The following is a 24989-nucleotide window of genomic DNA, read 5'->3' as shown; positions in this document are numbered from 1 at the left end:
TTCCCAGTCGCTGCACTGTCGGCCTTAATACCCAGCTTAACGGCGCACGCTTGGACACGAAAAGATAGGAAGCACTGTGGTCCACCAAAGCTTCCACCAGCTGTCCCGTAATAATCACGTTTGCGTACATGAGCCCCTTGGCTCCACTACCCGCCTTGCTTACTGCTTCCAGCAGCACTGAGCCCAATCGCGCTGCCTCATCCGATTATGGCTCCTTCTCCGAGGCAATCGCCATTAGTTTGAGCGTTTTGGGCAATCTCGAACCCAATGTGGTCCGTCACACAAGAAGTAGCTCTTAGGCTTGTCCTCCTTGTTTCAGTAAGGTTTCCCCTTCGATGCCGACTTGCCTTTCCACTTCGATTGTGGCTTGCCATCGCCACTATCCTTGGACTGCTTGCCCTTGTCCGCCCAGCCCTTGCCTTTATCCTTGGCCTTCTAGTGGGTTTGGGCCGCGCACAAGCTCTGTGCCTGGGGGCTGGTGGGCTGGTGCGCATGGACCATGCACAGGCAATCTGTCTGGACGTTGTGCGAGCCTGCGTGCCGTGGCCTAGGGCCTGCGTACCCCTCATCCATGCTGTGCAGGCCTGCGTGCCTAGCACCCCTACTATGCGGGCCGACTGGCCCAGGGTTTGCGTACCGTGTGCCCATGCTGTGCAGGCTTGCGTGTCACGCACCTCTGCTATGCGGGCCGGCGTGCCCCGGCCTGCATATCGCGCGCTCATGCTGTGCGGGTCTGAGTGCCGCACACCCCTACTGTGCTGGCTAGCACGCCTAGGCCACCAGCATGCAATCTGCTTGGCTCTGTGCAGGATGGCTCGCCCAGGGGCCTGTGCTGCGTGCCCCAGCTGGGCACCTTACACCTGCCTTCTGTTATCCAATGGGGGTTCTCTCCCAGCAGTACTCCCCCATATACTGATACTTCGGAACACCCTCGAGCCACCTCCAATGCGTTGAACTGCGGTCCGTGACATTAATCCTCTGTTGAAATAAAGTATGTGGTAGTAAGCTTGGCAACTCAACAAGCAATTTGGTTGATAAGAGCAAAAGGAAGCTTTAGTGATTCATTGTGACAATAAGTCTACCATAACATTGGCCGAAAACCTAGTTTATCCAAACCATACCAAGCAAATTGCAATCAAACATTATTTCATTTGAGAATCAATTGAAGACAGGGACAAGTGCGAGCAAGGCATAGAGAAGAATAGAGAGGGAGAGGCCTTGGGAGTACTTACGGGACAACACATTAAGGGGGAGAATGTTTTGTGTGTGCAAAAGATATGCGATCCCAAATAAGACCACGACCTAGTAGAGATCAAAGAGAAGGCATTGAATGTTTATACCATTGTTGTTAAAATTATAAGAACTCAATACGTACAGTATAATGCGATTCGATTTAGAATAAAATCAATATGTATTTATATGAATAATCAATTTTATTATGAACCAGTAATGAACCGATGGGTATCATACAACATGCGTATCAATATACTTAGAGTGCATTTGACTCTAACCCAATTAAAATTTGATCAGACACAATTATGTTTACATGGAAATTTTTTTTTTACTTTGAAGGTTTGAAACTTAAATAATATAAAACTATTAATTTTTCTCTCACTTTAATTATTGGGGTATTTGAAAATTTTACTTTTTGATTACTAATATTTCTATTTTTTTTTTGAAAGGCAATATTTCTAACTTTTGACGATTTTTTAAACTAAAAAATAGATATTAATTTGACAATGTAATTTCAAATATACAGTTCTACTTAGAAATAAGAAATCTGCAAACACAATGTTTTGTTTATTGGTACGATGCAAGAGGTCAAAAATATCTAATGTTTTTTGACTTTTAGTTAATAAAGTAACATGGAAATAAAATTTTTTATTTAAAAAGATATACTAATTAAGGAGCATAAGAAATATGTTAAGAGTTTAACTAAGTAGTCACTTTAAAAAAGAAAAAGAAAAACAAAATTTAGGCCATATAATCAATTATCCCTATAAACATTTTTTTTTTATTTAACATGTATACATAAAGGTGGCAACCAAACATTTGAATTGGATCGATTTAGGTTTGGACAGGTTGGGATTCTAGTTACAATTCAAATGATAATTAATTTTACATTTATAGTATGAAAGTTGTGTTATTGCAAATTTGAGTTGAATTGAATCAGTCTTGAGTTCAAATCATTCCTGATTCGGGTCTTTTTGAGTTTTGAGTCTTTGATTTTTTTTTTTTTGTCAATTTGAATTTGATTGAGTTTGAGTTTGGATTTCAAGCAAGAATCTGTGTTCAAAACATTGTACCACCTTTATGTATAGTTGGTTTTAAAATTTTTAATCAGGATAGGATATGATACCCATTTTCATAAATAAGATTTCAATTCACAATTCGTATCTCAATTTAAAAACTATAATAACGTAAATGGTGATGAGTTTTTAATTAAAACAAAAAAAGAAGTTTATAGCAAGACTAATAAATTTTCATAACCTTTTATCCTTTTGGCCCTCAAATACAAAGAGTCCAAATTACATATGTGGAAAGTACTAATGCTGACTATGAATTTGGCTCATTATATCATTTATAATTTTGGAAGATCTTTGATATTGAATGAATTAAGGAAGCTTTCACGTTCATTTGGAATAAATTCTAAGAAAGAACAAGCCAAGCTTTAAGTCAAGCCCCCTACAGAATTACATACATGCCGGTGCTTTACCTTTCAATCCTAGCCACTACACTCGCACGATGCACCAAATTAGTTTTCTGGTCTTTGCCAGGTGAATTTTCTTCTTCTTTCGCATTGAACGGCCTTGTATCCATCCTCTTAATCTCTTCTCCAGTGTAGATGAAGATCCTTCGAACCATGGTACAAAATTCCCTACATTTATACAAAATGGAAACTCAATCAGAATAACATATATCTAGAAACTTCGAAAAATGAATTACCTTTGGCGCTTTAAGGGTTTTTCATTAAGGTATTTATTGTAGACATATTTTCACTTTCAATGTGATGATTTCCAATCTGTTGAATGAGATAATCCCTTCAACAGTAACTTTAGCTACGGCATTCATTGGCACTAAGTCATATAATAAGTACTTACTGCCAGGGATCATCCCCTACAAGCATCATATCATCCTCATCGTCAGTAAATACAACCAGCCACTTCTTGTTGGGAGAAATTAATTCACCATTAAATTCAAAAATCCTATCTAGTTCCGCTATCAGTTCATCATAGCCATTGAACTTGGTCAGGTCCACTGACCTCCCAACAGCAATCCCCTGCTTGTAAACCTAAAAGAAAGAGGCAAATGCAAGTTAAATTTGCCGGACAAGAAAATTTGCTTCAACCAAAATTATCAATTGATTGAATCAGGGAAACCTTAATGCAAGTTCTGGCTGAACCACCCTGAAATTTTCTCAGAATGTCTCCTGGAAGCTCCTCTGATGTGTGCACAGGCTTGCCCTGTTCATCATCTCCTAGTGCAATCTCATCAAACTTGGAACTTTTTGATTGCTCCAGCATCAGATTACAACCTAAGTCCTGTGGATGGTCTGATGAAATTTGCCTGAGTGGCTTCGGAATTGATTTTGTGTGTGGTACAGATAGTTCCGTCAGCACTGTATTGCAGACAAGGGATATACCAAAAAGTTTGCAAATACCGTCTCCTTCAGATTTTACATTATCCTTGGGCTGTGAAGACTGAGGCTGTGAGTTCAAGATATCCACAGGAGGTAACTTTCCGGTATGTGTTATTGGCAGCAGAGGCAACAACCACTTCCCAGGCTGCTGCAGGAAGTCAGAACCTTGCGGTCTGTTGTACCCCTCAACTCCTCCAGGTCTAACAGGAAAATAATCCTGGTAATTTATTTTTTTCTCTTCTGCTCCCAACAAGTTGACTGAAGCACTTGAGCGCATCATTGGCTGTGGACATCCCGGCAACTCAAATAGGTGTCCCTTATCAAAAATATCTGTCTTCAATTGGTCGATGTTGGAAGAGCTCTGCTCAACAGAAGGCTGACCAAATTTGTAGAGCTTTTGGAGGGTCCAAGAAACTGGTGTGGGACTCATGCTCTTTTCTCCATGGATCACTTGAGGAAGTGTATCTTCTGGTGCAAGTCGTTGCTTACCAAAACCTGTCTCAGTTTGATCCTGTCCTTGTGATGGGTACTTATTCTCTGCTAAGGTGTCTCTCTGACTCAAGCTTTTTTGACCTTGCAAGGTTCTAGGAAACCCATTCTCTAGTGACGAATCCATGGTGGTTTTGGATGAACCTGGCCACATACAGCAAGGAGCTCAAATTTGTATCTCAACAGACAAGAACTGCAACACTACAACAGCATAGGAAGAATTAACAACACTTGAAAATGCCAAAAAAATCCAGTTATTTATACCTTCCCTTGTAAGAACCAATGAGTCACTAGGTGATGATGCCATGTTTGCACGGGGTCTTTTCAGTCGACTATTTGGAAGGACATCCACAGCAGGAGGCAGAGCAGGTTCTACTTTCCAAGGGGATACCCTGTCTGGGCGATGAAGCGGAGAAGTCTCATCCCAGTGCACCTTGAGGCATCTCCATTTTGAGCCAGGCCATCTGATGGGATCAGCATCTTCATATCCAATCACAGTGCCCGAGAACCTAGTTCAATCAGGGCATGACAGTGATCAGTGGAGAAATGAAGTTATTAATAGACTAATTTTCCTTTAATTCTTCAACTTCAAATTAATTCAAGGAAAACTTACCTCTGTTCAGGAGCCTCTTCTCCTTCAAACCTCATTTTGAACCTCAGCCCTATTGAATAGTTGTTTTTGATAGATTCCATATACTTATGAAATGGAACAATAAACTCAGCACGACTCGTCCTGTAATTAGATGAAGAAAGTAGAACCTAAGAGACCTATAACCAGAATGAAATAAAATTTGCACTACCGGACATTGATAGATTCAGACAGTGTAATCATTAGTTGGAGATATGCACAAGGACATAGTATATGGATACATGCGTAATAAATTACTCAGGAAAAAAAAATAACAGTTACTAAAGAAATTAGAATATAGGGAATAGCACACACCTTGGTTTGTAATAGACGGTGAACATTGTACCCGTTGAAACAGCATGCCATGCTGTTGCAAGGACTCCGATATGCATACTTTGACTTGATATCACTGAAGAAGAAACATTGCTTGCCTGTCTCATAGCTCGTCTCACCCCTACACGAAGTTCCCCAGTTTCACCCCTGGGAATAACAATCCCAAGGTCAGATTCACCTAAACTATCATAGAATCAACTGTGTCCTGTATAGTTTAACTGGTTTCCTATGCTGACTGCAATATGGTTCAAGTACAACAACCATTAAACAATAACCAACCAATAATTGAACAAAACTAGGATTATCTATCATCACCGCTAACTGAAAAATGAAAACCAGTAGTACACCTGAGGAAAATAAAAGCATCGCCTGCAACAAGTTTTTTGGAGCTGACAAACAAACTCCAACCACTTTGAAGTAGATGCCTCCTTGGTTGACCTAGCATTTACAATTCAGAAACAGATACTTAGGTCAGCTGAAACAAGATTACCAACATTTATGTATTGGTGACAGTCACATGCCAATCATAGATGCGTCAAGAACCAACTCTAGAAACCTCAACAGGTTGAGCGATACATAAGTAATTAAATGCAAGTCAAGATGATTAATAACTCAGACAAAACCAAAATAAATACTTCATAACATGAAATGGCTCCATCCAATGTCATTCAGAAACCAACACATTTCTTTCAAACAGAAAAGGAGCTTACCCAAATATTGGAGCCATTATTTTTCATTCGTAGCTTGCGGATTAATGCATTCTAATGATGACTTTTATTGGTAAAGGCCATTACATAGTAAGCCTAGGGAATATTCGAATCCTCAAGCATCGTAGTAACAACTAACAAAAGCGTGTATTTGCTATGATGAACCACAAGGACCAAAACATTGAGAGAGGAAAGAAGAAGCCTCAGAAGTCTATGTGCATAACTATTTAAGCACATTGATCCTATTAAGAAATATTATATTCAAATATCAAGCAATTAGATGACTATATCAAGAAACCAACAATTACCTCGAAATATGTGGCGGAAACGCCACTCATTTTCATGTAAATCCTTGGCTACCAACTCTTGAGTGGGAGGTTGCTTGGACATGTCCTGCAAAAAGAGGCAGACAACTCTATACATATACCTCTCACAACACAGAATTCGAAAACATAACAAACAATAAATAGCCGACTGGAAGAGCGGGAAAACCAGAGGAGGCAGGCATTCATCGGCGTGACGCCTCAACACAGAAAATCCCCCATGAGTGCTCGTATCAGATGCCGTGAGGGTCTTGCAGAATGAATGCACACGGGCACGTTGGGCCGGAGGCAACTCTCCTTCCTTCTCCACCGAGTTCTCATCTTGCTGCCATGCCCGCGCCTTCAGATTTCAGTTAGTACATTATTAATCAAATTTTCAATGAGCATGAATTAATATCCAAAGAAAGGAGCATAAGAACTGGCTTACTTTAGGCAAAGGAAGCAGAGACACTTGAGCAAACACTTCATCGGTGTCTGATTCGGCCTGCAATCAAAATAGTTAAGAAAGGGAAAGAAAAGAAAAACCTCATTGACAGAAATATAAAGCTTTGTGTTGAGGAGTTAAAGCAGTACTTTTAACTGAACGTTGACGACACGACAAAGTATTTTTGGTGGAAGATCGTAAGCTGGCATCTGTTGATCAGAAACTTGATTCCTCGACGCTTCAACCTGAAATTGTCAAAGTTTTTAGCCCAAGTACAGAAAATAAAAGACATAAAAAGGAATTCCAAAAAAAAAAAAAAACCTGCTCTATATGGCCTTGAAGAAAATAGAAAACCAAGTCTCCTTGTCTCGGCCACCGTCGCCAAAGGACCCGCACATGCATGCCAAAGCTCCCTGTACAGCTCATCTCCGGAATCCACCGCACCATATCCGATCGATTTCTTACCGGTCACGGGAGCTGAACCGTGTGAAGCCATCGCAGCATCGTTATAATCCATGGGTTATATTTAAACTAAAACAAATAATCTCGAATCTTTGGGGGGGGGGGGGGGGGAGGAGGGGAATATTAAAGTGAAATGAAGGAGTAGGAGGGAGGATGTTTTGCTGAAAGGGGAGTCCTAGATAGCTAGAGACTCAGAGCGCCAAGTGATGGAGCGGGTTAAACAGAAAAAATGTGATCCCTCCATTTAAAACAATTGCTTTTGGATCGCTTTCGTTTCATCATCTCCTCCGTCCCTTTTCGCTGCCACGTTTTCTCTCTCTTCTGCAACAACAGTAATCGCTGCCATTAGTATTCGTACAGTGAAGGGTCTCACCACTGCCTGTAACCAGTCTCTCTCTCTCTTCTTTCTTTTTCTTTTACCCAGCCAGAGACTCAGATTCTTATGTGCAATTATTTCAATCGTAAAGTTATCATATCGCACTACTGGCAACCGGTACTCCCGGTCACCGTACCCTAAAGCTTCCTCTTTTTCCTTTGTCCACCGGTTTACCCGCAGCGCGGAGATTTTTAAATCCAGGTCAGCCTGATTGACGGTTTCAGTTTAACGCCGTAATGATTGCCGGGATACGTGTGGGGTTCTGCTCGGTAAACAGTAAACGACGTTTGTCTTTTCGCAAACGGAAAGTTGCTCTGACTTAGGGGAAGGGATATTTTGTCCTGTTATTAAGAGGCAGGATCAGATGAGGTCTCCAATAAAAAATATGAGAGAAATCACATCATCCTAAGTCACCAACCAATGAAATCTCTGAAACCAGTTGAAAGCTCCGTTAGAATAATAAACACGTGTGGCTAAGATATCTTTTTATAGACTCTAGAGGGTAAAATTCATCAGCTCTAACAAAAACCCAGATTCCCGCGGCGTAGTGACATTGTCGCCTGACCAGAGGCTTCCAAAATTTTCATCTAGTTCCTGGTCGGCTCATGCCGATGATCACGCCAATCGCCAGCGCGTGTCACTGCTAGCTTTTTTTAATAATATATTATAATTAATTAACTATGTGCTGAAGGTAAAAATATTGTAAACTTTACGAGTACAATATGATAATAAGATAACATTACTGGATGTAGGGACGTCCGGATTATAGTATAGACCGCCTTTTAGAAAAATCCAAATGCAATTATTAGTCAAATTATTAATAATATATTTAAATAATAAAATTATTAAATTATTAATTATATTTAAATAATATCATATTACTAACAATATTATTATTATTATATATTGTAAATTAATATGTAATTATAAATTATATATTTTAAATGATAAAAATTATATATTAATATTAATATATGATTAATAAATATCTAACATATTAATATTATAATTATTACACTTATATAGTACACAATATTGTTTTGTCTATGTAAATCTATATGTTACATATAAATATGTTATATTAATAGGTTATAAATATTAATATATTTAATCTATATGCAAACATTTCTGCTTACTACATACTTATTAACATATTAAATAGGTTATATTTAATAATAATTATTATGCTTATATCCTAATATGCTATGAACAAGTTATAAATATTATTATATTTAATTTATATATAAACATTACTATATACTCATTATAATAAAATAATTTGTTAGTTATCATTATTATATAAACAAAACTTGTAATTTACAAAAATTATAACTTATAAAATTATTAGTGTTGTATTTATGCTTACATCAATAGAATACTTTAAAGTATTGTTATTAAGTGATAATAATTATTAACAACCTTTGACTTATATGTACAAATAAGAACATAATAGAGATAATAAATATAACTTATAAGTTGTTATTTCAGATATTTGTTTTTGGTTATTCAAGTTGTTATTTGATATATTAATTTTTTGTTATTTAAATTTAAATTTTTTTATAAATTTAATTATTAGTGAATTGTATGAATGTGAAATATATTTTATTATTATTTACGAGTACAAGCACATATTCAAGTATATGTAAAATTTTATTACATAAATGGATTCAAATAATTATCAAGTAGTAAATATGGCAATAGAGTTCTGGTTCAAATAGTAAATTCAAAAATATTTAGGTAGTTGCAGGTTTGAATACCTAAAAATTAACAAGTAGCTTAAAATTAGTAAGTGCCTTACCCATTGACATCCCTATGATTGTTAGCTTAAGGAAGTTCATCTATCTCTTATTGATGTTAGATTCATGACAAGCATCAGGTGACATAAAATGATAAATAAGATTTTGACTAATAACAATTAGTCAACCATTTGTCATAAAAGCTTATTTTGCTTAAAATAAAAATACAAGAAGTTAGTCAAATGTAATAAAAAAATAAAAACTTATTTAAATAATTCAAAAACTTTTTTAAGTATTATGCAATTTATTTTCAAGTAGTGAGAAGTACTAGTAAATTTAAAGAATTTAGCATATTAAATATATAAAAGAAAAGAACTTCTTGTTATCCAATGTAATAAACATCTATCAACATTTTCTTTTCTTTATATTCTTTTGGAGTATTGTCATGTAATCAGGGAAATTTTGCATCTTTAATTATAACAAAACCAATGGTTTTCTCCATATTTATTGAATGTCTAAGAAATTTCAATATAAGTAGCATGTACATGAGCTCAAATTAATTAATTTCTGCAACATGCTTTGTTAAGCCACTAAATACATATATGTGATGCTTTAATTGGAATTCAATACTATAAGCATTCTTTAAAATATACGCATACACACACAATAAATATATGGGTAAATTAATATTGAAAATGAATAGTTGTTCCAAAATAATATGTCTTTAGACACATAAATTTTGTCGTCAGTCCATCGTCTGAGTTTCCATCTACTTGATGATATAACATAAACTCTATACCTATTTTACCATTTCTATTTCTCATTCTTTTTTTTCTCATTTTCCTTATCTCTCTTCTTTTTTTTTCATTTTCCTTATCTCTCTTCTTTTTTTAGTTTCTCTCTCTAAGAGCTTCTTTCTCAAATGCTGACCACCTTTTTCAAATTTTGTTAGTGTATTTTTAAAACAAAATGATTGTCTCTTCAAATGAAAAGTTATCTTAACTCAAAAGTTATATTACATAGTGTGATATAATATGATTCTTGGATTATAGGTAGTTTTTTATGTGAATAGTTGTCTCTTAGTAAAGTTATATATTGAAAAAATATCTCTAAATCCAAAGGTTATGAGACAACAAGAAAAACACTATAGCTCAAAAGTTTGGATATGAAAAGTTATCTTTTAATATTATAGCTCAAAGATTATGTCTTTTGGAATGAATGGTTATCCTTTCATAAGATAATTATTAAAACTATATCTTTTCCAAGGATTGTGTCTTACAAAATGTAAAGGAATCTTTAAGACAAATAAATGCCTTGATGAAAAGGTTATACCCTTGAAAAGAGACACTTGCAAGCCTATATAAAGAACATTTTGATACATCAAAAACAAATAAGATAAGAGCAAAAATATCAAGAGTAAGAAAAGTGTTATGGTTTTAAAATTAATATAAACACGTAAGTTCCCATCTCCTATCAAAAGAGTCTAAATTCTTTGTAATCTACCTGCTACAGAAAGTAGACTCTAAGGCCAAACAACTTTACAAACCTTTAAGTGTATTTAGCAGTTTATTCTTGTTAAGTGCAATACGAAGTTAGACATTAGCTTTATTGTATCTCTAAGATTATTCCCATAATTTTTTTTACATACAGAGTGATAGGAGCAAAATAAATTTTAAAGATAGCATTTATTAAAAGACTTGTCGTAAAGTAAATTTTGTCAGTTTATTGAATTCCATCTAAACTCCATTTGCACCAACAAAATTTGGCATGTGGCCATTGCCTTCAGTTGTGAATAGCCTCTAGCCGCCACTCGACAGTGTTTAAAAAATTCTTTCGAGTTTTTTTTTCAATCTACCCAACCAACAGCTCAAGAGCAACGTTCCCTTTCAAATTAAAGAAGAACATATAATTACTCATGTGCCAGAATAGAATCTATGGCATGACAATGGGAAAAGAGAGCAAATTCCCTCTTCTTTTGGAACTTCAATGTAACAACAAAATGCAAAAGGCGACATTATAGTATAAAAACCTTTGATTGAGGATTTGACGCCGCTTACTCTTCAATTGCAAAACCATGATGATTGGCTTCTAATGTCAAAGTAGCAAGGAAAACTTGTGGCTGAAAGAGCCAAAGTTGGAAATGCTGTTATAGGTCGTGCTAGTGCACCTATATGTTCACATGCTTATTTATTTCTAAAGGTTGAGATTTATGCATTACCTTTATATGGTTCCGTTTTGATCCCTTTAGCTTTCGAATAATCTAATAACAACTATTGGTAGAGGAGTTTTTTTTTGTTTTTTCTCCCTTATAAAGAGCACCCATAATTCTTTTAGTTAGTCAACAAAATTGCAGCTTTTTGTAAAAGTGCATGGCAGCGTAGGGCTGTAATGCCTAACTTGTACAATTGAGAATTTCACCTAAAAATGAAACACGAGAAGAATTTGTTAGAAATTTTTAAGAGAAAGAAGAATATGACTTTAAGGGTGTGAATAAACACTTTCCTTAAAATATTTATTCAACCTTCAGGATATAATAAAGTTCTTAACACACTTATCAAAATTGTGAAAATAGCAGTATAATAACATTCTTTATATAATAAGCCAACATATACATCTTTCAATGTAAAGATTTGTTTCTTTTCATAATATAACTCTTCAACCAGTGTTTTCTTTCATAACACAATTCGAGTGTTATCATTGTGGAAAGAAAAGACATTTTATCAAGAAGTGCAAGTTCACTTAATTTAGAAACTAGAACTCGTAACTCATGTACTTGATCTATAATTGATTTGGTATCTATTATGGTAAACTCAAAGTATATTAATGCAAGAAATTTATCCACACCATTTTTTTCCTTTTTGTACATTTTCTCAAGTGCAGTCTAATTTTTTTTTTTTTGTAGTGTTATGTTTGAAGAAATCATACAATTAATCAGTGAGAGAATTGAGAATGTATTCAAGACATAAACTTGACATGTTTTCCTTTCTCCATGTTAACATTAGCAGTGGTTGCTATAGTAATTGTTGTTGCAGTAATGTTATTATTTGTGTTGTTTCTATTAATGTGATCTCTTTTGAAATTGATAGTTGATCTACCTCAAGAACATAATAAATCTTCAATGTGGTTAATAAGAATACCATCTTGTCCCTCTATTTAGTGAAATTCATTCTATTGAATCTATCGAGTTTGATTACTTCTTGATTTTGGAAGTAAACCTTCACACTTGAATTTGGTCTAGTCTCCATCACGAAACAATTACGAAAAAGATTTAAAGAAATACTTTAAGATTTTTAGAAATTTTTAAGAAAAAGAAGAATATGACTTTGAGAGCGTGAATAAACACATTCTTTAAAGTATTTTTTCAACCTTTAGGATACAATAAAGTCTTTAACACACTTACCAAAATTATGTAAATAACAATGTAATAACATTGTTTATATAATGAGCTAACATATTCATCTTTCAATGTAAATATTTGTTTCCTTTCATAATATAACTCTTTAAACAATTATTTACTTTCACAATTAAACTACTCAAAAGTTATATTTAATATGATAACTTTTTATTACTCTTCAGTCACAACTTTTTATCAATAAGCACTTTTCATAAATATCATTTTATTATTTAATCCAAAAGTTAGAATAATAAAATTATTTATTTATTAATATTTTAGTCCAAGAGTCCAAATACTAATATTATCAAACTATCTAACAGAATTTATCTACATTTCTTTTCAAAAGGAACTTAGGTGATATGAGAAAAGGGGTCCGCTCCGTGGATACAAAATTGGCTACAACACAACTACCCAACACAAACAACCAAAAACCTAAGCACTAAAATGTTACAAAAATAGACAGCATCTAAGTACTCTTCATACAGATTCAGAAGTTCTTTAAGGAATTTACATCTCATCTTTACAAAACACAAGCAAACCACACTCTACGGTGCAACCTGTCCAAACTATATACAACTCTTCCAATAGTTGACAGAATTGATATTAAAATAAAGATTTATGCTTTCAAAAAAGAAGATGCAAAAATTCAAATTGAAGTTTTCTGGAAATATAGTGGTCTAATCCTAAAATCTTATGATCTCCATCCAAAATACCCTTTCATCCATCCTTTCTACTATGAATTGATGGAGTTTCCCGAAGAATTGAAATGGATGCTCATAAGTATCATATTGGTATCCAACTTCACATTACAGACTTCTTAAAATTCATAGAAAAAGTGATAAATGGAGAAATAGAAACGTGGAGGAAGAAATTTGTGGATATCCTCACATGGTTTTACTCATTTTTACACTGGAAAGAGCTAACTATATCAAAGGCAGGAAAAAAAAGAGATGGTCATTTCCATCATTTACAAGTCTCAATATTTTGTGACACATGAAAAAGTCACCTAGCTTGGGGCATTTCCCTTAGCATATGCATATAAGTCATTCCCTTGCAATATAAAAGAACTTGACCAAGAGTATAGAACATTTCAAAGGCGCATTTGCCAGCACAATAGGATCATCCCTGGTCATATTTGGCCTTCACCAAAGATAGAGATGTCCATGGATTATTTCCTTGAGACACTTGGACCTTATCATGACCAGATTAAAACAGCATTAAAAGAATAAAATGAAGGGATTCTTGATTCTCGTGAATAATTTCAAGACCTTTGGGAGTAAGAAGAAATAAATGAAGATAAGATTACACAACTCTCTATAAAGCCACCTTGTAAAACGTGTAAAGGACATTGCGATACAAACCCCAAGGCCCTCTGTCTACATGAGTATATCTGCAGAGAAAAGAAGTAATAGATGATAGTGGAACCCAACTTTACTTTTGACCTAGAAATAGATTATAACTAAAGCAAAACCTTTTCTTTATAAAAGTTTGTAAGAATGTCAGTATTATCACTATGCTTGTATCTTTATCTTTTCAATCAGTATCTGTACATGTATTTTTATCTTTTAGTTCATTATGTAAAACTTGTGTACTAGTATATCTATCTTTTTCACTATGTAAAGTTTATCGTTTCCTACTCCTTAATCTATAAAAGGAGAAGACCTATTGTAATGAAAGCTAAAATACCCTTGGAAATACAATTGTGTGTTTCTTTCAACATGAGTTTTTAAATCCTTCCCTTTCTTTCGTAGGGATTATTATGAGAAATAAGCATAATTCTCTCATAAGTTCAAATCCTTGAGTATGCTCTGCACTTGTCATTTCTGATGAAACCTGTGCACCAAAAAGAGATTTGATCTCAAAGACGTATCAAACATATTGATATTGATTGGATTGAGCAGGGAAGATGAATCGTGTTGTTTATTGAAAATTATTCTTGTAACTAAAAGGCACACACCATTCTTGAGGCTAAGAGAGCTGTGTTCTGTGACCAAGGCATACCTGTTACATGGATTTCTTTCTCTTATATAGTTCTGTCTTCTATCTTGCCCATAGAGTCTAGTCTTCACTATCTGTTTGGTATCAAAGACATACTCCTAGAATTGCTGTTTATTTCTCCTGATAAAACCTAAGAGAGATTCTTCCAATCATGACCTTCTCAATAAAAAAAATCTACTGTTATAAATAATGCTTCTATTTCTCTAGATCCATGTCTTTCTAGAATATCTATATCCAAATTAGATTTCTTATATGAAGTTGATTATATCCAGCACAATTATCTCTTACTAACCCCTATTTTACTTATACAAAGTCATACATTACTATTGCATTAAATATATATATAAATAAAAAATAATAAATATAATTCCATTTCATATAATAACAAAAAGTGAATTTAGTTAAATTGGCAAGGCTATTAGTAGTCTAAGAGCATTATCCAAATTTGATTTCCCTAAAAATATATAATATATTATATAAATATATACATATATATATATAGACGAGTTCGAATGTCGAGTATTCAAAAAGTAATACATGTACCCTACTCGAAATAATAGTATAATTTCACCCGAACTTATCCTAAACTCAAATATAAATTACTTGAATTCTATGTAATTGGATCGGATAGGGTTCATTGGATCAAACACTTATGGGTACTTGATTATTATTTACCAGTTGACATCCTTTTGAAGAAATAGAATCATAGATACCTATCTTAACACTACATCATTCAAGTCTCATGTTCCTGTTGCGGAAAGATTGAAAAAGACTGGAACATCACGAAAACAATTTTGAAACCAAATTCAGATGAAACAGATCCAGTGTAATCATAGCCTTGGTGGCTACATTTCAGGGCCAATCTGGGGTTGCAACTTATACAATATTCATCATAACATTCCTCATCCACGCATATATGGCATTCTCACAAGTACAAAGAAAACAGAAATCGGACACCGCACTCTCCATGGATTCCTGGATGAGCAAGAGACGCCGCTGGCCTTGGGCCCAAGGGTCTTGATCTTCAAGACTCTTGCTATGAATCAGCAATCCGTTACTTTTGCACCACAATTGAGTCCGAACTCTTGGGCCTCCAGCAAAATTATAACGACATTTGGCACAGTTGGCATGTCATGATATCGAACATATACATATACATATAGAAACAGAGTTGTCACATTGAAAATCTAGAATTATTGGTATTGGCCCAGTCATAAAACACCATTTTGCAAGCGCATCTAGCAGCGTGGCTGAAGTTACCGAGGGACCATGGTAGACAGGTTCTTCCTGGCAAGGCCAAGTGATGTCCACCAGCAAGAATCTGACTCAATTACACTTCTCTCGGGACCCCCCTCCTGGTAAAACGCTACTCACTGACAAGTCTGCTAGTAATTACATCGAACACATGGTAGGGTCTTTCATTTGTTTTTCACTACGCGTAAACCGTAGCAAGTACCCATCACTCTTAGCAGTTAACCCATATCATAATTCGCTATTTTTATGATTTTTTTTTTTGTGTGTGTTCGTATTTCATGGGTAATGTAAAATTTTGCAGTGGGAAGACTTCGTTGCTATTCCAGTTTGCAATCAACTCAGCGTTAGAGTGCAGCTCTAGCAATCGTAAAGTGGTTTTTATATGTAACCGGCGAAGGCTAGAAAACAAGCCCCCTTATTTGTACCAGGTACGTGCCTTTCTTTCTTTTGGAGCTTGTTACAGTGCTGATAACTTTCATTTACTATGGATATCAAAATTTTCAGGGCATTGATCCATCCTATGATGTCTTTCAGCGAATAAAAATGAAGTAAGGAGCGTCCTTGGAACGTCTTAATGGTTAAACATTATGATACGAACTGCACTTTCGTTTTTGGCAATGCTAATTCTCTATTGAATATTTGAATTCTGGTGCTTTTCTTGAAGATATGCTGATGATGACGATGGGATCAAGAAGTACTTCGCTGCATTTCACCTTCACGACACGTTTCCAGCTGCAGTTATCGTTGATGATTTTGGAAATTTCTTCGAAGAAAGGTATGGTACTTTGCTACTAGTTCAAGCAGCCTATTTATACAGAATATTCATTTTCCCATCCTTCTGAATCATCAATTAGGAGCTGTCAAGAGAGATATGGTAATCCTCGTGGAAGAGACTTGGCAATGGTTCGGACTCTAGCTTTGTGTCAAAATGCAATAACCCATGCATGGTAAGCCAATCTTTCACTGGAAAAATGCTTCATCTTGACGTTAAAGGAGTATAATGCACCAATTATTCATGGCTTATTTGTAATATTTCATTTTATGGCATCTTTTAAGATCACTTTTTTATAATGAACGTTTTAAATATATTTAAATTTCAATTACTCCATCAAATCATGATGCCATGTCCACGTGAAATTTCAATTATTTCAATTATTCCATCAACATGAATATTTACATCATGTTGAGTTGCGATTCTTCATTAATTTTTAATAGTGATTTGTTAGAATGGATAGATTTGAAATAATTTTAAAAAACCACGGATTCAAAAATTGAATTTTTAAGATTTGTGCATAAAAATGAAATGTTGCACACAAGGAAGGTGGATGTATGGTGCAATTTGCTCGGGTAATGGCAGATACTAACATGAAATATGCGCAGTAAAAAAGGGCCTTGCAAGCTTTTACTATCTGATACGCACCATGGGGACTCTCCAAGGTTGCTATTTATCTACAAGAGATGGATTTCCGCCATTTTTACAGTCAAAGGTTTGTGTTTGAAGTCGCTTAACCTTTGTTTGTGATGCGCTAGCATGTTGATGTGTCTAATAAAGCATCTGCCATGGCTTGATTTTATGGTCACTATTCTTTTCTCGTCTTGCTTTTTCTTTGTTTTTCTGTTAATACATAAGTTATTTGATTATTTGTGCTGAAGGTGATGGTGCCGGATCATTTCTATTGAAATATAACAAGTATCCAGGAAATGGCAGTTCTATGAGCAAAAGAATAGCAAAGTACTCCATAGCGTTCCAGTATTTGTTTTTGGAGGAGATCACTGAGGATGGTGATGATGAACAGTAGTAATGTTACCAAACTTCATTGAGATGTAGAATATTAAAAGAACCCACCTTGGTGGAGGTTCCTTGAAGGGATTGCTGAAGACTGAAGATGGTGAATAACAATGTTGTTGGTTGATTTCATTTCACTAGATTTTGGTACCCGAATCTGTCCATACTCAATGAAATCTGCAATTTTATTGATTAACATGTTGATCTGATGTACATTCAAGTTGTGCCTTCATAGGGTATTTTATAGTTGATACCCATTGTTGTCATTATGTCTCCTTGAGATCACGTTTTCAGATCTTAAACAAACGAGTTTTTTAACTGAAATGTACTTTCACTTCTTCTATTCTGGTTTTTGGTAAACTACACTGCCAATTTGTAAGGCCCTGCCTTTTTTAAAGCTCAATAGTAACTACCTTTCACTATAAAAGGCAATATCTGCTGATCTGAACTTGTTTCCTACCCTCTTTTATCTCTGTTGATGCAAAGTTGGGATCATCATGCATAGATTTCTGTAAAATTGCATCTCAGAAATGATAAAAATAACATAAGCTAGGGCCGTGAAGGAAGCAGTAGAGGCAGTGATGGTTATAATCCATTATGGTAGCCGATTCTAATGACAGCATTTACTCGGCTGAATTGTGGAATGGTGATGTTGATTTGTACAAATAGTATGTTTGGTAAGAGAGAAAAACAGTGTTTTCTATAACAGGGTTTTTTTCCTTTTGTCCCGACCTCAACCAGCAGTCTTTGCGAGATGAATTTCCTTAAAATGTTTAGACTATTGCCATTACTCTACGGAAAAATAAGTTCATGATAGCTTCAAAATCAGGATCATTATTCAACAGCTATGTCAGATGCATACAACAAAGTCAAGTCAGTCGGTTACAGATAAATTAAACAGAAGGTATAATCAACTTATTTATATGCACTTTTAGGTTACCTATTAGGAATTAATGGACTCCTGTCTGGTACTCGGGCTCACAGAATTCTCCTCCAAGATCATCACAAGCCTCTCCTAAGAAGACCCTGAAAATATTGACCATATCAAAGGAAAGGCAATTGTTAAATCTTAGTATTTGTTTCATTTTGTTCAACTGCAATTTTCTAAGTCTGAAAACTACCAAGAGTATCTGAAGATCTTACGTCTTGGGACTATTATACTCCAGGTATTCTCTGTCAATCTGCTCTGAATCAGCCATAGCCTTGGTGCCTTGAGCTTCTGGCGGCTCTAGCTTCACTTCAGGGTACATCTCAACATCACAAGCTTCTCCTCCAATCGTCTCACATGCCTCAGCTGGAAAAACACTGCCATAAACCACTTCGAATTAAAATCAAATAGTCCAAGCACATGATGTAGATGAAGCCCACAGGTGATGAAGAGTGAACTTACGAGGACATGGAGCTGTAATCAACAGTGGAGTTGTCCTGTGCAACAGGTGTTCCTTTTATCGGGGAACATCGAGGAGTCTGCGTTTTAAGCATGGACTTCCATGGCAGAGCCAAAGTCTTGGTGGGTGTCACTAAGGCTATGGAGAGGGGTGAAGGTGTTAAGCTTAAGGCTGCCTGCATTTGGTAAAGCTGGTTTTTGGAGCAAAATACTTTGTATTGAGTTGTTTGGTTACTTACTGACATGAATATATAGATAAGGTAGAACTGGCAAGATTCTGTTTATGGGAGTGGATAAGGTACATATCTGGTTTCACTGAGTGTGGCGGTGATGTCTCCGGGGCTCTCAATCAGCTTAAGATTTTTTCACTACCAAACACCGACAATTGTTGCTACAACCCGCTTAGAACTCGACAAAAAGCAACTAGGCCAAGGTCCAGAGGAGGAAATTTCATGACTATTTTTGTGGTCTGGCTTTTAAATTGGGTTACGGAAGCCCAACACTGACCCAAAATCTTGCTTCTGGCTTCATAGATATCAGGCATCAATTCTTTAGTTGCTTACATGGTTTGCGATTTCAACGTGTCCTCTCCTTTTTTAAAATATATATATATATATAATTTTATATTTACATAATATTAAAGTGAGAGTGAAATATAACATAAATTTATTATTATATATCAATATATTATATTAACGTGAAGTAATATAAAATAATAAATAAAATTTTTATTAATTATTATCATAAAAATGTACTTAATTCAATATAAAAAAATAAAATTTGATATAAATTTCTTAAAATAATTCAGAGGCGACCACATCCATACCTTATAGTTCAAAACATTCTTACTTGAACGAGAACTAAACTCAAGTGGTAAATGTAGGATGTGATTAAAGTAAAGTTTATACCAAGAAAAACAAAAGAAAAAAAATTTCTTAAACAGGGTTTATCTAAAGAAACATCATGTATGCTTCTGGGTAGAAAGACGGATAAGCAGCATCTTCTCTCTTTTTAATTAAAAACATGTTTAATATTCTCATCCATACCCTTTTCTAAAAGCACTGTCGCTCTAAAAGTCTGCATACTGTAGCTTTGCTTCTGTTTCTGTTTTCTTATTGATTTTTGATGCAAAAGCTAAAGCCAGCCACAGTGTTGGCCTAATATTCTTAAGCAAGTTTTAATACTGAGTTGAGATAATATAAAAAATAGAAAAGTAATGAGCAACTACCAGAAGCATAGGGCATTTGGAGTGAGGGGTTAATAACACAGCTGTGAGGAGCAGCTTAACAGTGTTTTGATTTGAAGTCAGGCAGAGGCAATCACCCTTTTGGTTGGAGCATGCGATGCTGCTCCTTTTGGTCCCCGCCGCATGACCACCACACACTTTCCAGGCTCCCTAGGCATATAAATTGCATGAGGATACGTTTTGATTGGTCACACAACTTTTCCAAAGCTAAAAGCTAATCTCATGCCAGCTATTCCTATCACCCCTCCAAGCATGAATAATTGTTTACGAGATTGAAGTTTGTTTCCTTGTAGTTATTCGATTGCTGTGAGCAGGCGAGGGCCGAGACCTTTCTTTCAACTCGACTTCTTGTCACTGCGAATAAAAAGTCAACATCCCACCATACCACCAAACCGTATTGGACTTTGCTCTTTTGAGGCTGAAAGAAAATGCTACTTGTAACAACCATTGCAACATGCATCCTACTCATCCTTAGCATTGCCCATCCATTACTCGTATCTACTTAACGACTCTGATTTCGAAAGCTTTTGTCGACATAAAAGACAATCAAGAAACAAAGATAAAAAAATAAAAGGATGCAGCTTGATTTAGATTTTAGGCAACAATTCCATTATATATGCTTGAATAAAGGAAAAGTTCTTGTTCCTCTGTTTGACTACAAGCTCAAGATAGGCAAGAAAAACACATTCAAATTCAATCCAACTCCACCAGTAACTTTTGAATTTTGTTTCCAAAATCATGTACCATCAATCTCATTTTTCAGGAGAAGACACCTGTCTTCCTATTACAGCCAACTTGAAAAAGCATTTATAGCAGGATGATGTACAAGTTGAGTACCAGACCATACTGTTACCTGGAAAGAACCAACAATACATACGGTACAGACAAGAATCTCAATCCTCATCCCTGAGAACCCATGAAGAAAATTACCATAACTAGTTGATTTTAATGCAAAAAGCACCCGTGATATTCCAACAGAGTTTTGCCAACATAAAGACAACCAAGAAAACCCCACCATAATTTGGTTGTTTAAGGACACAATAATGCAGATGTGTCCCACAGTTATCTGATCAAAGAGTCAATGTCTGAGTTAGAAATCTCCTTGACCACCTGTCTTGACTTATAGCATTAGCCATGTACACAATACCATAAGCCCAGTCTCTAATAAGAAAACATTAAGACTTGAAGAGAGCATAAATGAAACCAATGACGGTTGAGAGCAAGATGCCTGGTCTCTTCACATGTTGTAAATGGGTTAGAGCCACAGCAGCTTCTAGACCAAAACCCTCAAAGTAAAGTCCAAAAATATCCTATCCCTGGAAGCTGAGGAGGCTTGAGTTTCAATATACTTACATTTTCATCAAAAACTATGCAGCTGGGTTAACATGGGAACAAGCTCATCACTAGAAGGCCTATCAGCAGGCAAATCTGATAGGCAGACGACAGCAATTCTCACTGCCATCAGCATCTCATCTTCCTCTACTTCTTCACCAACAATACTTTTATCTAGTGCTTCTCGTGCCTCACCTGCCTGCTGTAAATGCCGAAGCCACTGCCCTAAACTCCCTCCACTGGCTGCTTCACCGAAAAATGGATCAGTGGGATCTCTACCAGTCAAGAGAACACCTAATATCATCCCAAAGCTAAAGATATCACTCTTATCAGTATACCTGTTGGAATTGAAACTATCCATCTATGTTAGAACAGCATGAGGTTTAGTGTTTCACAAATTGGAAATAGCATCAACAAATAACAGGGGTCAGTAAACAAAACATAAGTGACTTTTTCTATTAAGAAAACATGAAAGCAAGGACATAACAGAAAATAACAAAGCTCTTGTCCAATCCCAATTGCTTTATATTCATGATTCCATTTACTGCCGCATGTCTGCCAGAAAAACAAAAGAGCACTGCTTTCAAAAACTAGCATGCATTATAAGTTCCAGTGGAAGACTGGAAAAACTTCAAGGAGACCTATGAAAAAGACCAATATATGCAAATTTCCAACATAAGTATCTGAAAATTAGTTCCAAAGTGAAATATCAATTGCCATAGATAAATTAGTTATGCATATGTTGCGCATAAGAAAAGAACAAACAACTATCAATATTTGCAACGAACTTCATAACCGGATTCCTGATTATACTTATTAAGGAATTGCAAGAAACTATCCTCAGGGATATCAACATGGAGCTTCCTACTGCATCCAATTCCAACCATAAGTCACACCACAGATTTAGTAAAGCACGAAATTCTTACAAAACTAAGATACGGTAACCTTTAAATAGCAGAACAATTTCAGTACCTGCAGTTCTCGAAACACTCAGGAGCACCGTAACCTGAAGTTGCCCTATCTATATTAGGCATGAGCTTAGCCAAGCCACAATCTGCCAGCCTTGGTTCGAGTTCAGCATCTAACATCACATTCGTGGGTTTCAAGTTGTAGTGCAAAATCTGAGGGATGCAAGTAAAGTGAAGATATTGAAGGCCTTTAATCACCCCAACAGCAATCCTAAGCCTGACATCCCATCCAAGCTGCAACTGATTGCCCCTAACTCTATTCATTGCATCCTCAAGGCTCCCCGTGGGCATGTAATCATAAACCAAAGAAAACCTATCAGATTCACGAACATAAGCCCTTAAACTCATCAGATGCCTGTGCCTCAAGCTAGCAAGAATCTCCAGTTCTTGTTGTATCCTTCTCTTTACCGACTTGCTGTGCCTCTCCGGTGAACCATTATCAAAGGGCTCAAGGACTTTGACTGCAACAGTGAGCCCATTATCAAGAACTGTTTTATAGTACTTCCCATTGGAGCTTGATCCTAGCAACTGATTCTCAGTTGAAAGAGCTGATTGGAGAGTCTTGGCAGATATTTTTGGGGAAAATATAACGGGACCTTTGAGGATTGGGGTTTGGTTCATGTACTGAACTGCAAATTTGATTAATAAAGCAAAAAGAATGGCTCCAATAAGTCCAGTTAGAATTCCTAATGCAATGCTGAGAATGATCCTTTTGAATCCAATCTTGAATTCTTGAGGCGTAGAAAGTGAAGGAGGCAGAGAAGAGAGGTGTCTAATGAGCCTTCCTTCGCATTGTACAGTTGTTAGGTGGAAGCAAAGAAGCAGCAGCAAAAGCAAAGAGAGAGTGCAACTTCTTTTCTCCATTGAAGCAACAAAGCCACAAACAAACACCAAAGTCATGAAAGAAAAAGAGAAGCTAAGAGCATGAGCCAAATCCACATATCCGTACAGTTCTTTCTTATCCTAAAGCTTCAAAGAGACCATGGCTCAAAAATCCGAAAATCCACAGAAATTCTTCATTCTTCTCCAGCATCTCAGAGAGCAGAACAGAAATAAACTCAAAAGAAGCTAAATTTCCCACACAAGCAGTTCTAGAGCTTTTACTCTGCACCAAAACTAAAGAAGCTTCAATTTTTTTCTACTCCAAATGCTCCAACTTTTGTGGACAAAAATGACAAGAAAACCCTCTAGAGGAACCTTCAAGCACTTGAAACCGGCTGAGAAGAGATAAAAATCGAATTTTTTTCAACTCAAAATCTTCCAAAGGAAGACGCAAAGAATCATTTCGCCATTGATTTTTTTTTTTATGTGTTCCCTGACCTGAAACTCCAAACGAATCTAATCTTCAAATTTCAAACCAAACATAAAATGTACCCAACTTAAGCAACAGAGCGGATACCGAAAGAGAAAGGTTCGCACATTTGACAGAGAAAAATGTCCTTTTTAAGTGTTGATAACTTGAGATATTAGACTTTAAGGAGAAAAAACAATTGAGAACCCAGTTTTTCTTGCCTCTCAAAACATGAGTAAAACTCCAAAGGGTAGCGGATTCCCAGTCAAAAGAGCAAGAATTAGCAAAGTATAAGTCGTTTTCGAACTTTCTTTTTTTTTGTAAGTATTATTATTAGTTTAAATTTTCTTGAGCAATAATTGTTATCATTGGGCTTAAAAAACATCACAACAAAACAAGCCAAGCCCTAACTGTTTCCTTTCCTCACTGGCATTATTGTAACCAAAATTCTGTAGTATCGGAATAAGGAAAATAAAAAGAAAGGGAACCTTGTTTGGTATTGTTTTTCTCTCTCTAATTGTAAATTTGGGGCCAAGGGCCATAGCTCTTCACTTCCCGCCATCCGCTATCGAGTGCAGGGGGTCCGTGCCACGTGGGAATAAGCATCGCTATCACGAGGCCGAAAGCGAGACATCGAACTGTGTGTGACAAGGGAGAGAGAGAGGATCGTGACCGTGGGTTCGGGGGCCAAGGAAAACATCGGAGGCGTTAGAAGGGAACCCACGGGAATTTGTGCCATGTGGCTTTTTGTGACTATACAAAGGGGCACAGTGTTATGGTGGGATTAGTAAAGTTTTATTCGTTTTTTTATCATGAATAAATATCAGTATAGTATAGAGCTAGCTAGTAATTGCCTTTTTTGTCTCCCTTCTTTATTTTAATTAGTACAATCATACGTTTCTATCTTTAGGACACCCAAAAAGAAAACCATTCATTGAATTGTGTTACTATTTGCCTTTATATGTATGTATGTACGCATGTTTGCTTGAGAAAACCAGTTTTATTGATATAATAATAATAATAATAATGTTAGGGACGTGTGATAGGACAACAAGTGCGTAGGCGTGAGGCTTTTGAGAGCTTGTTCGACTTGTCACCGTCCCCCTGCTGCTGATACTTGGTTCTGTTTTTTTAACCACGGGAGCGCCCTGCGCTTGGGAGTTGGGACCCAACGAATCCAAAAGCCAGCAAGCTGGGAGATCTCGATTCTCCCCT

The 24989-nt window shown here is 35.9% G+C and overlaps 4 protein-coding genes across 11 annotated transcripts; 1 reads left to right on the top strand and 3 right to left on the bottom strand.

The window, feature by feature from the left end:
• Positions 1–2460: 2460 nt before the first annotated feature.
• LOC110409987 (auxin response factor 2A-like) lies at positions 2461–7097 on the bottom strand. Of its 2 annotated transcripts, XM_021419542.2 has the most exons (12): positions 6866–7097; positions 6694–6789; positions 6548–6604; positions 6290–6460; positions 6106–6190; positions 5438–5528; positions 5073–5237; positions 4743–4862; positions 4394–4638; positions 3381–4273; positions 3102–3292; positions 2461–2878 (listed from the first exon to the last, which is right to left on the bottom strand). In XM_021419542.2, the coding sequence occupies exons 1-12, from the start codon at positions 6989–6991 to the stop codon at positions 2713–2715; spliced, it is 2406 nt and encodes an 801-aa protein (XP_021275217.2). In that variant the 5' UTR covers positions 6992–7097; the 3' UTR covers positions 2461–2712. The 2 variants fall into 2 exon arrangements, with proteins under 2 accessions (XP_021275217.2, XP_089641702.1); XM_089785576.1 differs by having other exon boundaries at positions 6106–6460.
• Positions 7098–15432: 8335 nt separating this feature from the next.
• LOC110412245 (tRNA dimethylallyltransferase) lies at positions 15433–17568 on the top strand. Of its 3 annotated transcripts, none has more exons than XM_021422775.2 (7): positions 15433–15868; positions 16066–16192; positions 16299–16312; positions 16429–16539; positions 16619–16711; positions 17145–17251; positions 17418–17568. In XM_021422775.2, the coding sequence occupies exons 1-7, from the start codon at positions 15780–15782 to the stop codon at positions 17561–17563; spliced, it is 687 nt and encodes a 228-aa protein (XP_021278450.1). In that variant the 5' UTR covers positions 15433–15779; the 3' UTR covers positions 17564–17568. The 3 variants fall into 3 exon arrangements, with proteins under 3 accessions (XP_021278450.1, XP_089639083.1, XP_021278442.1); XM_021422767.2 differs by having other exon boundaries at positions 15443–15868; positions 16269–16312; XM_089782957.1 differs by lacking the exon at positions 17145–17251 and having other exon boundaries at positions 15439–15868; positions 16269–16312; positions 17418–17543.
• A 140-nt stretch (positions 17569–17708) lies between these two features.
• LOC110427563 (light-regulated protein 1, chloroplastic-like) lies at positions 17709–19251 on the bottom strand. Of its 4 annotated transcripts, none has more exons than XM_021443121.1 (4): positions 18941–19251; positions 18694–18855; positions 18491–18576; positions 17709–18059 (listed from the first exon to the last, which is right to left on the bottom strand). In XM_021443121.1, the coding sequence occupies exons 1-3, from the start codon at positions 19180–19182 to the stop codon at positions 18501–18503; spliced, it is 480 nt and encodes a 159-aa protein (XP_021298796.1). In that variant the 5' UTR covers positions 19183–19251; the 3' UTR covers positions 17709–18059; positions 18491–18500. The 4 variants fall into 4 exon arrangements, with proteins under 4 accessions (XP_021298796.1, XP_021298804.1, XP_021298791.1 ...); XM_021443129.1 differs by having other exon boundaries at positions 17709–18022; XM_021443116.2 differs by lacking the exon at positions 17709–18059 and adding an exon at positions 18369–18395.
• A 1875-nt stretch (positions 19252–21126) lies between these two features.
• On the bottom strand, positions 21127–24214 carry CRN (Protein kinase superfamily protein). 2 transcript variants are annotated; one of them, XM_021442114.2, is made up of 2 exons: positions 22488–24214; positions 21127–21868 (listed from the first exon to the last, which is right to left on the bottom strand). In XM_021442114.2, the coding sequence occupies exons 1-2, from the start codon at positions 23381–23383 to the stop codon at positions 21544–21546; spliced, it is 1221 nt and encodes a 406-aa protein (XP_021297789.1). In that variant the 5' UTR covers positions 23384–24214; the 3' UTR covers positions 21127–21543. The 2 variants fall into 2 exon arrangements, with proteins under 2 accessions (XP_021297789.1, XP_021297793.1); XM_021442118.2 differs by having other exon boundaries at positions 21127–21853; positions 22488–24209.
• Positions 24215–24989: the final 775 nt, after the last annotated feature.

This window comes from Theobroma umbraticum, unplaced genomic scaffold, assembly GCF_002168275.2.
Source record: "Theobroma umbraticum cultivar Fairchild unplaced genomic scaffold, ASM216827v3 scaffold_30.0, whole genome shotgun sequence".
In the NCBI taxonomy this organism is placed as follows: domain Eukaryota; kingdom Viridiplantae; phylum Streptophyta; class Magnoliopsida; order Malvales; family Malvaceae; genus Theobroma; species Theobroma umbraticum.
This window is presented reverse-complemented; position numbering and strand designations above follow the sequence as displayed.